Below are 14015 nucleotides of genomic sequence, written 5' to 3'. Positions count from 1 at the left end.
TTACATGTTTTCAGCTCAGTCTCTTTTAGTATAGAGACACAACACTTATACTATAGCAGCATTTCAGTAAATGATAGCTTTTCAGTCTGGGCGAAAATGTTCCCAAGAAGGAATGTCTCATGTAAATTAACTGAGTGACCTCATCCCCACTCAGTGTATGTCTGATGCAGGCAGTCAATTAGGCTGTATCACTGCTCTGCACTGTTGCACAAATATCACAAGTTCTGCACAGACACACAAAAACAAAGAACAAACAACAACAGAAAAGACAGTAAAAACAGTGTACACAACAGAATAAGTATAATCAGGAGTACAATGCTACTTTACGTGGAGTATTGGCATCTTACCAGAGGTATAACATTATGGCAGTTATGTCTATAGCCTAGCCTCTACATAGTCAATGAAGGGTTGCCAAGTCTTGTAAAACGTCTCAATGGAACCTCGTAAAGTGAATTCTGAGTGAGTTTTTCCAGTTGAAGGTGTTGCATGACATCTTAAATCAGCTGAGTGTGAGTGGGGGGCTGTATCTGTTTCCAGTTCAACAGGATCAATCTGCATGCCAGAAGCATTAGAAACTGTGCCTGGCAATATAATGTAGAGTCTTGACACATTACAGAGATTCTACTAATAGGTTGGAGAATATTGACAGCTTTGCCTTTGATGGCAATTTAAAGAGCATGGTGGATTGTGCATGTGTTATATACAATACATAAACATTATGTTGATCATATTCATGATAAACCACAATCTTCAGCCTAGTATAGTGACAAGCGGTATGCCTGTGTTTTAAGCTTATAGCACCATCTAGGGTTTCTTATGTGCAATATCTGTTAGTGTTAGTGGCGGACTAGGCTACATTTTGTGTGTTTCCATGTTCAATGGCTGAACTATGAAGGAGGATTTTCCATACAGAACATTTTCACTTGTTCTGGTTGATGACTGTGCTAATAACACACAAAATTTGAGAATGTGCATTTAGGAGGATATATCATATCTATATAAATTTGGCAATGTGGACTCTGTTTGTTTGTCTGTCTGTTTCAAGAATTGTGTCCGGCCACAGCTATGCCATTTTACGTGTGATCAGGCTGAAATTTTCACTGGGTGTAAAGAGCACTGTGGTGACCTGACAGAGCCAGATTTTTTAATTAGGGCAGATTAATTGCCTAATTGCCCTAAGGCTGATTGCCCTAAGGCTGAGGCTATTCAGTGATGATGTCACTGATGATGTCATCAGTGATGTCATACATAGGCATCGTGACATCATTGTGACATCACTGATGATGTTATCAGTGACACACAGGAGAGAGAGACTGAGGGAGAGAGAGATGAGAGACTGAGGGAAAGGGAGAGAGAGGAGAGGAGAGGGAGAGACCGAGGGAGAGAGTGTGAGGGGGAGACTGAGGGAGAGAGAGAAGGAGACATTGCGCATGCGCCAATAGGTGCATGCGCATGCGCGTAGCGGCCGAGCTACGTATGCAAGGGCCCGCTCGGCGAGCTGCGGGCGAGCCTAGGAATCGAGCGCGCGAGATAACCATTATTATACCATAAAATGTCTAAGACATTGTTTTGATTGTTCGTGTACAGAGTAGCCCAAATTCCCCAAGACATCATACTATGATGTCATCGATGACGTCATGTCATACTATGATGTCATGATACTATGACATCATACTATGATGTCTTGGGGAATTATCATACAGCCAAATAACCTTATAAATGAGGTGAAATCAGTGCAGACTGGCCGGTTTGAAGCATTTACAGCTCGTCTCCATGCAGGCCCGGGGGCGTTTCAGATATGCTGTGGGCGGGGCTTCACTCACGCAGCGCTGACCAGTGAAAGTTCAGGCAACTCCATAATTATTTGGAGTTGCTGTCATGATGGAGTCGCGCAAGAACTATCACTTTTCTCCTTCATTTTTATGTTGTATTCTCCTGTTTTATATTCATTTGCAGTCGTCTTTAGCGGGAGGTAAGTCGTTTGGAAATAAATCTTCGTATAGACTGTCGTACTAGATGTATCGTTAACGGTATAGCTAGGTGTTGTTCCACAGTAAGTAAAACATTGCAGATCGACAGCTGAGCGTTGTGTAGGCCTGTATCAACAGCCCTGCGGACTTTGCTTGCATGCAGAGTTTAAGCTGATAAGTGCAAGTCACATTCAGTTCCTAACTAACTGAATGAGTCTGCTTTCAACTTAGTAGAACACAACACACTGTTCAGAAACATTCGTGTTGTTGTTGTTACTATGGAGAGTGGGGCTCCCCGGCTTGCAGGACCTTCTAGACAGGATTTTGTCTCAGGGCGTCAAGCAAAGTCCTGCATGTCATTCAGCATTTGCCACCAAAACTTTGAAACTATTGACTATAAACTCTGATGTGCAAACGCAGTAATGATGACTGACTGACAATACCATGACATAAACTGTGCTAAATTCTTTACCAAACTATTTGGCCTGTTGCACACAGTGTTGAAGGTTGCTCATTGCTTTTATAAAGGTGACTTCCAAACAGATTAGGTATGTCAAGGACCATCTTTCCAAAGCCAACTGATGCTCATGTTTTGCCTCAGATTGCCCTGCAGATGGACGCACCTGGGTGCCCTTCGGACAGGGGTGCTACCACTTTGTCCACGGGGAGGAGGAAGACAAAATCAAAAGCTACACCTTTGATAGAGCAAAAACCCTCTGCCAAGGCTTTGGTAGGCTGCTGTACCTGAGTCATTGTATTTTTAAATGTTTTTATCAGAGGGAAAACTCATTTTGAAATGGGCTATAAAATATCAACACGTGTTTTGATTCTGTGGCAATATGTTGTGTTTTTTTTTATAGAACTTGTGACCATCCAGAGTGCAGAGGAGAATGATTTCATCATTAACTATAGCCCAGAGGTGTGGAAAGGCAACGTCAATGTGTGGCTGGGCATGTATTTTGACACAGACAGTAAGTGCCATGTGACTAGACTAGACTAGACTAGACTAGACTAGACTAGAGGATTGTGGAAAGATACAAAGATAGATGTGATAATACTTCATACAAGACACTTGGGGGGGCTGTGGCTCAGGAGCTAGAGCGGGTTGGCCACTAATCGCTTTGCCATTTACAGTGGAATCCGCTTATGATGATCAACCGCTTATATTGATCAAAAAGGGTGGTCCTAGAATCATTCCTATACACATGCTGTTTAAATAATTTGCTTATAGTGATGATCAATACTCCGCTTACAGTGATCATTTTGGGCCTTGTCCCATCTAAGAACAATGGAAGACATGTTTAAAACTACAGTAATTTTTTACTTACAAACTACCAAAAATGAGCCAACAAGATACAACAGCGATACTCGGTGCATGTCTGTCTGTATAATGGAGAGATCATGGCATCTCTGTCTGTGGAGAGATGGTGGCGTCTCTGCCTATGTGAAGCCAGCTGTGTTTGAAACAGCTGGAGGCCTAACTTACTGTATGGATTTTTAAAGTCAATAACATTCCTTTACTTTATTTGTACTGTATTCATGTAATAAATATACACATGTCAATTAGATGGTAATCTGCATGAGAAATAAAGAAAGAAAAAAATCTGTTATATTGATCATCCGCTTATAGTGATCAATTTGACCCGTACCAAGGTGATCACTATAAGAGGAGTGCACTGTACCAAGACATTAAAATGTGATTCTCAAAATAATACAAAGGTGTGAAAACAAAGATATTTTATTACATTTTCTACAGGGTCATGAGATTAGTTAACATTCAGATGTGAAGTTCAGATGTTTATCAAAATCATCATCCTGTCTAAAGTCCATTATAGTCCCAGGCATGCCTTCTTCCTCTTGTGTTCCGCAGGTAATTGTGAACTATAGTGTGAACAGTGATCACATGTCTCTTTGTTCAGACTGGGAGTCAGTTCCTCTTTTGAACTCCATAACATCAGGAAATCCTGTTTTTATTAAGCTCTTCATAGGAGGCAGAATGGGAAAATAAAACACATGAAAGAAGCAGCCACTCCAAACCAAATTCTACTTTGATGTGTAGATCTGGAGGGGGAGGAAAGGTGGAACACCAGTGCTTTTCTTTGAACAAGCTTATTTTGTCTCCAAGTTTTTTTTTTTGCAGGCTTTGAAAGAGCCGTGGGAAGAACAAAGTCAAGGCAAAAGGGACACACAATAATTCCACCAATACTTTGGTTCACTGGCGCCAACTAGGGTCAGTGTTGTGTTGTTTCATGCCGTAGTAGTGATTGGTGTATGTTGTCACTGTCAGGTGATGGCATGAAGTGGCTTGGTGAGGAAGCTGTGAGCTTCACAAACTGGGAGGACGTCAGCTCCGGCCCGTCTGACCTGGTGCCCATGGATACATGTGTGACCCTGCACAGCCACACGGCAAAGTGGGAGAATGTCAGCTGCATGGAAGGTTACGAGAACGGAGTGATCTGTGAGACTCCTCAGAGTAAGGCCACGTCCTTCACTTCATGATTGTGTGTGTGTGTGTGTGTGCGCGTGCGCGTGTGTGTGTGTGTGTGCGCGCGTGCGTGTGTGTAGTTGAGTCGGTCCATATAATCTGAGTCACCAAAAAGTCAGAGTTGAGCCCCCATTACCTGACTCCGAGTCCAGGCTCTACAGTATGTGCAAAACAAGTGCCTGCCTTTGCACATAATTGAATAATGTCACAGTATTAATATAGCTATCAATCTTATGCCAAATTATTAGGTCCTGTTCCAGTCTTTATCAATTAACAAGTCTGAGTCCGAATCTCCAACTTCCGAGTCTGAATGCATGAATGCTGGAGTCCAAGTCCGAGTCATCAGTGCTCCAGTCCAAATCGAGTCATGAGTCCGGTTGTATGCGACTGATGAATATTTACAGCTATTTTTTTATTTATTTTTCTAGAACAGACCTGTTGATATGCTGCATAATTAATCTCTCTTAAACAGTTTCGTAAAATGACTGACGTGTGAGTGTGTATTATAAAGGATGTGAATCGATGTGGTTGTGATTGTTATTGCTCCGTGCGTCACTTGCATAATGTTTGATGTGGTTATGCTTGTTTTGTTGCGTACTTCACCTGCATACGGTTTGTTTTGCAGCGGCCGTGAAGGAAGGCAAGCGGAGTGAGTAGACCTCTGAGCTTGTGTTTGCACTCTTTTTCACGTCGTCCTCCTCTGTGAGCTTGTGTACATAACGGGCGACCTTCCTCACATTGTTATTTTGTCCTTGTCAGAAGCGAGCGCGGTGCTGTCTGCCCTGGTCATACTGAGTGTGGTGGCCATCATGGGAGTCTCAGCCGTCATCTGGTTCCTGCACCAGAGGCACGGTCTTGGCTCCACTATCTTCACGGCGTTTGAGTACCACCCTCCATTCCGAGCGCCGGGTGCAGAAGACCAGTCCTGCCTGGTGGAGGCCGAGGACACCGACAGCATGCCATAGGAGAGAGGCCCCTTTCTCCATCCCACAAATATCCCCAAATGTTGTTGTTTTCGACTTGTTTTAGTGAGAGGAGTAGCTAATCATGCCGCTAATCGATCAAGCTAGCAAGCAAAACATTTTTCACTTCCTATACATACTACTTTGACAATAAAAGCGTCCTGTTATGGCCCAATTATGCTCAACATTAAATACAGATACGCATATGGACGGAGCTTTCTGTCCGTACCGTGCGTTCATTTCGTGCGTAATTCTGCACGTTTTCTGAAATCTTACAGATACGGAGGAAACGGAGCAGTACCACACACACACACACACACATTTGAGTATACTGTCCACTAGTGGCTGTATTGCTTAACATGATACCAACGTGAAAGACGCATGGAAGTATGCGGGCAGTGGCGGTTACAGACGCATTTATTTTTGGATGAAAATGGAGCATAAATGAGCTCTTAGTTTCTCAGCGGAAAACTTCATTTGAAGGAGCTGTGCAGGAAACTGAGTTAAAAGTTCCTGGCAACTTGACAGTGTCAAGCCGCTCTGGGACGCAGACACCAAAAATAGGCTACATAGTGCAGGAACAGGCCTTCGGGGCCGGGGGGCGGTGTGGGAGTGACGGAGCCGCCATTCTCCCTATTAGAAGTCACTGTACCATCAAAATGATATAAAAAATATATTTTAAGGTAATAAAAAAAAAAAAACATAATGGGGCTTTAACAGGCTTTGACTACCAACCATTGTGCTAAGCTAATTCGCGGTTGCTATTTTTCTACTACACGCACAGAGAAGAGAACGGCATCTATCTTCTCATCTTAATTATCGCTTGTAAAATACAATTATAACCATGACAATGCAGTAATATTTATCAATTACAGTAGGAGAGTGATTATTGGGATTTTTCTTTTTTAATCAAGTTTTTTCAGACTTTCCCCCCATTTTTCTCCACAATTGTATTTGGCCAATTCCACCCTGCTGTCCCAGCTGTTGCTCCACCCCCCCAGCCGCTTCTTTTCACTGGCAGGACGTAGCGCATGGGAGGCTCATGCTATTCCCCCAACTTCCCCTCCCCCCGACCGACCAGAGGAGGCACTAGTGCAGCGCCCAGGACTCATGCCCTTAATCCGACTTCCCACCCGCAGACATGGCCAATTGTCCCTGGATAGACGCCCGACCTACCCGGAGGTAAACACAGGGGCTCGAACCTGTGACCCTGGTATTTGGTAGGCGGGGAATCTACCGCTGCACTACCCAGATGCCACGCCCATGTTTTTCTTAGGAATGAATGGGAATGAATGAATACACTTTGTGCGTATTATTAGGGCAATGGAAATGAAGCAATTAGGCAACTGAACATAGGCAAAATTCAGAGGGTTTATAGCAGCAGCTACACTTTTGAGTTGACCAATTAGAGCCCTCAAGGGATTTTTCTATTGGAAATAAAACATGTTGACGTTGCAGAATGAGGAGTGAGTTTATTCCATTGTGTGAAATGTCCCTCTTCTTACTGTTGCATGTTTTCAACCACATGAAAGCATTTTTTATAGTCGTGCAATATCTGAGATTCACTTGGCTGGATCTGAGCCCTGTTTGTATGTTTTTGATAATAAAAGTGTGTTTGATCGTAATAAGGGGCCTGACTTTACATGTATAGAAGTGATCTCAATCAGGAGTTGTTTTGGTGGTGTTAGCCTGGGTGAGTCTGACCCAAAGACTAGTAATTGGATTTGTGTGCTGAGAGAAAGATGTCATCAGCCTTGTGTTCACCAGTAAAGGGGGGAAAAACACCCAGGTGTTGAAGTAAGCATTGCAGGTGTGTGTGTGTGTGTGTATATATAAATTTGATTTGCAAAGAAAATAATATTGTGATAACACGTGGATAACACCCCAGGGGGTTTCAAAGTCCGGGACTGTGGGCCTCCCCCCAGATGAAGGTTGGAAAAAGGCGTCCCCTCGCTCAATTCCTGGATGCCTATGGGATCATGATTATGTTAATTGATCTCATAGACACTCAACAATAGAGCGAATATAGCCTGATATTGCTGTTTGACATACTTCAGACCTCACCAAATGCATGAAAAAGTTCTGAAGATTTTTTTTTCTGACTGGTAAAGTGGTAAAAACGGTCAAATTCCCCAAAACTACTGTATCTTTTAACTATCTTTAACCAAATCACACATTTACTGTAGGCTGTTCTATGTGATCTGCCTATAATGTCATATTTTAGTTTACCTGGTAATTCATAGATTTGGCCACTAGATGGGACAGTGGAACACATTTCTGTCTTGAGTATCTGGAGGTTCTTCACTGCTAGAAATTAATCATTTTTGAAAAATAGATGAAGTCCAGAAACATGGAAGATAATCAGTTTAATGCAGCTTTGAGAATGATTTGTTAATGATGTTGCCTCTGAAAATTTAATAGAATCCAACAATGGAATTACATGCTTTATTGGATTTACTTTGCACTGAACTATAGCCTACAGATTTGGCACTCTCAACTTTGTGAGAAAGTCAGGTTTAAGCAGTTATTTTACACGCAAAATATAAGTTTTATACTGTAGAATGGTTTAGGTAGAGGAAGGGTAGTAATTATTGTAGCTTGACTAATCATCCAAATCATATTTTTGAGGCTCAAAATAGACTATATTTCGAATGGACATTCAGGCAGCAGGCATCTAACTGGTGGCCTTTGTTTTTCTTCTGTTAATTGGACTATGTTCCAGGACAGTGAGTTGGGGAGAAACACGAGACTTCCAGCACATCAGAAACAGATGTTCCACACTTCTGTCTGCAGACACCTATCCCTGAGAAGGCAGGAACGGTCGGTGAGTAGAGGTGCAAAAGAACAGAAAGAAAGAAATGAAATGAAACCGTCTCTCTTTAGGACTATAGGCAAGCAGACAATCAGCAACAGGCTAAGCCGAGACCTTGTGAGTGACCCAGTCTGGGTTTAGACAATTATAACATCCACAACACAGTTTCCTGGAAACACTGTAAGAACTCTGTAATGAGTCAAATCCTGTGGGGGGAAAAAGTTCAACATATTAATCTATTTGTTTATTTATTTGTTTTATCATGCACGTTAGGATTAATGTGAGAAGAATCAAAGAAGATAACAGCATTCCAACAGCTACTTTTATTTCTGGATGTTGCACTGTGCTAATGTGCCACATCTAATTATTCCTCTTGCTCCCTGTCGTCTTCTAAAAGATGCAGTATAATTCTTACTATAAAGAGATAGAAACCGCAGCTGTTTCAGTGTTCAGTGGACACAATCTGTGTGTTGTAATTCAAAGGAGTGCACCTTTTGCCAAAGCAAATTGTAGGCCACATACATGAAGTTGAGCTAATTGGATACAGTAATTAAGACACAAAGACACCCTTGAATTAAAGATGTGGGGTGGGGGGAGATCCTGATTCAGCATTTTGTCATTTAAAAAAAGCTTGATTTGCTTGTTCACCATCCCTTGTGTGTTTATTGATTTTTCTCCCCCCTTTATTCAGGTCAGTTCAGACCCGGCAGATGAGCTGGCTGGACTGGATTAAACACACAGCCGCCTGGATGAACAGACATATGGCAGAGGAGAAGATGATTTGATGATTTTGTCACTCCCAGCCGTGGGATACCTGGATTTTTTTAATTGTGCTGAAGACTCTTCATTAGGGAGAGTGAGTAATGAAGAGATCAGAGTTGCGTCACTATGAAAGCCTTTCATGGCCAGCTGCAGGGCTTCTTCCCACATACAATCAAAAATGTCAGCCTTACCTTGGTGTCGTTTGTAACATCATAAGTGGCAGTGGAATGGCTCCGGCGCAGGCAGCATGCTGGGGGAAGGGCAAACAGCCTGTCCCCCTTTAAAGGGATTTTTTTTTTAAAGAGTCTTGATTAGAAAGTATAATGAGATACCACAGCAGAGATGATGTCTCGCAGGAGACGGATGCAAAAACAAATGAAGATGGTGATTTTGTTTTAATTATTATTTTTCCTTCAGCTCAGGATACCCATAATAAGGCACAGGAGCGAGCTGGGCTCGCCAACATTGATGCTTTTTTGTTGTTGACACATTTAAAGAATTCAGATTTTTAATCATCTCACTGCACAATGCTCTGATCCCATTCAAACTGGAGCCTCTGCAGCAATGCACATGCATTTGATTTAGAAATGCCACATTGTCTCCAAGCAACAAGAAAGGTAAATGCATCCATACATTTTTTGTATCTGTGGGCGTGTGTGTGTGTGTGTGTGTGTGCGCGTGTGTGTGTGTGTGTGTGTGTGTGTGTGTGTGTGTGTGTGTGTGTGCGTGTGTGTGTCTGTGTGGTAGGTACATGCAGATTTCATCCTCTCTGACCAATTACAAGAGATAATAAAAACATATTTTATAGTCATGCATTTTTTATTTCATGTGTGTTGTCAACACATATTGTATTCCAAATCACACTAGCATTGAATCTATCTCTGAACTTATCGGCCTTTTAAATCTCACTCTAATTTATCGAGAAAATAAAGACAAGTATACTTATATACAATTAGTGCAGTGCCCGTTCACCCTGCTGCTTTTTATTGTGAAAGGACTGTGTGTGAGGTGTGTCAGCACTGTGTTCACGCATAATCTCACTGTGTTGTTCACGTGTGACTTCATGCTCAGTTGCGCCGGTTTTGACTTAGGCACAAAACCGTGTTCTGATTGGTCGAATTGCACAAAATTTTGCACTGCACTCCGCCGGGTCCCCTGCAGCGCACCCGTCGAGTTTGACGATCGGACGCACGGTTCTCGAGACACGAGAAGTACGCACGCACGCAAACGGATGGTCCCGGGATTATAGTATGATGATAGTGTTCCAGGATCAGGATTACCAACAAGTATAAAACATGAGGAAGGATTAACCGGTTGCTTGAGTGCAGATCCACTTGTGAAAGATTACAGAAGGCTTATTTATTGTCAAGGTAAAGGTTGATCTTCCTCAACACTAAAAGAAGACATCTGTGCTGTGCTGGCCAATAGTTACCAGATGTGATGATGATGCAAGATGAAGGTCCAAAGAGCAGGAGGTATGGATCTACAGGAGAGGGCCAGTGGATACAGAGAGGGGGATGGGATTGGGACTGGTGGTGGACAAAGAAATGCCAGCAGCGATGAGGTGGAATCTGTGAAACTGATCTAACTGATGAACTAGATCCTGGGTTTACAGGAGTTGATGTTTGGATTAAAAGAAGAAAAAAATCTTGGATCGCTGCCTCATCTTCAAGTGATTGTCAAAATGTTCCTCTTACTTTTGCCAAGGGCTTAAGACATTACAATATAACAATGCCACTTGAAATAAGTCTTGCTTAAACAGAGCTTAGAAATGGCTTATGTGTCTGGATTTCAGCAGATGTGCAATTACAGAGGAATTCTTTGTGACATATCTACTTGTTAAACTCAACTTCACCAGTTTTCCCAAGACCCAAGAGGCTGATTCACCCTCTTTGTTTTGGACAAGGCAGCCATGAATATGCAACAAAGCATAATTTATTAGTTAGGAATACAATAGCAGCTTGCTGTGAAAGCGCTCGTCTGTGAATGGGATGTTGAATGATGCATTTAGAATGCTTAGTGAGTGGTTTTAAAAGTTCCTTTCTTCCCTCTGGAGCCTACAAGGCCCGCCTGAATATGAGCTGCACATAGGCTACACAAAGATGTGTCTCTTGTAATACTACAGACAAGCATTAGCTCCTACATCACCAGTAACCCACATGAAAAAACTAGAATTTACAACATTTTGTTATGCTCTGGTTCAGTAATGAGAGAAAGAAAATAATGAATTGCCGTGCAAGCAAAGGTTTTCTTCCATTTAAATTTGTTTTTTTCTGCACAGTGGTAATTATCATAATTAATTGTACCATTAATATCGGTGGGAAAAGCCTCGTTTCAGGTTTTGTGTGTGTGTAAATAATGAGATTGACTTAAGTCTAATTTATAATGACCTTTTGTGGCACAGTCATACATTTTTCAAAACAGATCTCGGCTTAAGTAGTTTATCAACAATGTCTTTGACTTCAGCAAAATGCTCTTGCGTTACTGGCAGGCTCGTTTATTATCACAGACGGGTTTGTTGTCTTATCATTATGGCACTAATGGCCTATTTTGAATTTTATTCACACGTCTGCCATGCTACCGCTGCCTGGGTCTGCCTGGGTCTGCCTGGGTCTGCGCTGACCTGGAATGACTCATTAAAATGGACAGTGGTGCGCATGAATACGAAATGACACAATGACAGTTGGAATGAAGATGAGAGCTTGGATCACAGGACATCAGTTCATCAAACCTGTGAATTACTATGTTGTGTGAGGACAAAATATGTAGCTCACAAAAAAAAATATGCCAACAAGCAAATACCTCCTCATGCACAAGTCTGGGAATGAATTACTCATAAAGACTAGATCATGTCTAGAAGCAGTTTCTTCCATTGAGGCAGAGTGTGAGTCAGTGTGCTCTTTCATACAATAGGAAGAGTAGATCTGCCCAGTGATTGTTGTCTCACTGTAAGGCAATGCTGTCATCTAAACCAACATTTTCTTGGTATTCTGGTTTCACCACATAATGTGTCCTTAACTCCTGGTTTCATTTGATATCATTTCTTTCTTTCTTTCTTTCTTTCTTTCTTTCTTTCTTTCTTTCTTTCTGTTCTTTTGAACCAACCTCTGTTCACCAGTGGCGGATTGAGGCTGTTGGAAGGGCAGGGGCGAAACATAAAAAGGGCACCTACTGCACATCACAGGGCTATGACACATCATGTATGATGCAGGGCAGTGAGGAAAAGTAGCCCGCTAGGGGGGTCCAGGGGCATCATGCACCCCGGAGAAACATTTTGGCCTTAAAAGCCCAGATTTGGTGGTTTCTGGCACATTCTAATGCCACTATTCCATCATATGCACTGATCTTAATTATTGCATATTTGAAGGAGTTTGTCTCCCTGATTGTAAAGTTCACATATTATTCACCCGCCCCTGAGTCTTCCAGTGCTACTGAACTGTAGTTTATCACGTGTCACTAGCCAGCTATTGTGCCTCTTTGTTCATCATAACAAGAAATTAGAGTAAATGTTGTATCAGCTGCAAGTCTGTAAAATGTTCTGTCCAATTTTGAAAGTTAATAGAGGTACCAAGAATTATATCTAGTTATGTAAGTTAGCCTCCATAACCCATATTCACAATATAAATTCATAGTAGCAGCAATAGCATGCTTGTGTAAATTACAATACAAATGATAGATCACTGTGAAAATGTGTACAACTAGGAATCTCACATGCTGGATTCCTAGGGTGGAGACTCTGGAATGACAGACAGACAGACAGACAGACAGACACCACCCACCCACCTAGGCGCCATATAGTACAACTCATACCAGGAAGGATTTATTACACCACTGATGACATCACAATTGTTCTGGTGACATTACTGATGACATCACTTCTGTTGCTTGAGTGACATCACCACTGATGACATCACAGCTCGAGTGACATCACAGTTGCTCGAGCATCATCACTGATGACATCACAGTCGTGACTGACACCACCACAGACACAATTTAGCCAATTTGAACTAAGATTATGGCTGTATGTAGGCTATTTATTTTTTAATTGGTTCTCCTATTTTTGGTGGTCACCAGCTGGAGCTTATTTTCCCACTGGTTTGAGATCAGTCCCCCCCCCCCCCCCCTGATCATCCATGACTCTAACTCTGTGCACTTGCTGACAGGTTCAATAGCACTTTTCAGAACAAAAGTTTGCATTGTAGATTAGAAGCCTCCAGCTGACGTCACTTGTCTTGAGTTGCTCGGAGTGAAGCTGAGGAGTCTCTTCAATCCGCTGGCTGCTACAACACACTCATTCAGTCACACACACTCTCTCTCACCCCGACTCAATTACGGACCACTTCTCTCTTCACCGCCTGCCTGCCTGCCTGCCGCCGTACTCAAACAAACAGCGCTCAATCTGGAAGTAAATCAACACTGTTGTTTTCGTGTGATACTCTCTCTAAGAGGAATACGCCGATTGCCGACGAGGTGAGTTTTATTGCCCGTGTTTTGCCGTGTGGGAAGTTTAGCTAAGCTAGCTAGTATCCTTATAACGTGACGTCCAGTTTTGTCATTTCACTGATTCTGTCAATTGGCTAACACAGCTAGCGTTAAGCTAACGTTAGTTTGCTAACTAGCCAGTAGCCGTAGCATCCTTTTCAACACAGTTGCCATTGTAACGTTATCTGTTCCGTGACTTTAGCACACGGCGGTACAAACAAAAGTCAGTATAGTTGAACACGTTTAACAGACGCTGCCCGGCGCTGTACTCCTTCAGAGATATTTAACAAGTATAGCCATGTTAAATTAATACAGTAACACGTTGTTAACTTGGTGACAAGACAATTCACACTGGAGTTGAACAACTATAACGTGAACAGACAGACAGACAGCGGTGCTGGAGCTCAGGCAGTGCTGCTGTTCTGTTCGCTCATTCTGTTCATTCAAACTACCTTGCAGCAGCCACACGGACCTGCTCTTTGTAGCCAGCTGGCCCACTTTGCGAATCCACCTGTCATTGAGAAACGTTAGTGAATATGTTG

The 14015-nt window shown here is 42.4% G+C and overlaps 1 protein-coding gene across 1 annotated transcript; it reads left to right on the top strand.

Annotated features, from left to right (window-relative positions):
- Positions 1 to 1881: 1881 nt before the first annotated feature.
- cd302 (CD302 molecule) lies at positions 1882 to 7028 on the top strand (the record flags this gene model as incomplete). Its single annotated transcript, XM_083642243.1, has 6 exons — positions 1882 to 1972; positions 2572 to 2700; positions 2831 to 2941; positions 4258 to 4443; positions 5081 to 5104; positions 5215 to 7028. 6 exons carry the CDS (start codon positions 1882 to 1884, stop codon positions 5418 to 5420), a joined length of 747 nt encoding a protein of 248 aa, XP_083498369.1. The 3' UTR covers positions 5421 to 7028.
- Between the last annotated feature and the right edge of the window lie 6987 nt (positions 7029 to 14015).

This window comes from Poromitra crassiceps (genome assembly GCF_964638095.1).
Source record: "Poromitra crassiceps genome assembly, chromosome: 8".
NCBI lineage: Eukaryota > Metazoa > Chordata > Actinopteri > Beryciformes > Melamphaidae > Poromitra > Poromitra crassiceps.
This window is presented reverse-complemented; position numbering and strand designations above follow the sequence as displayed.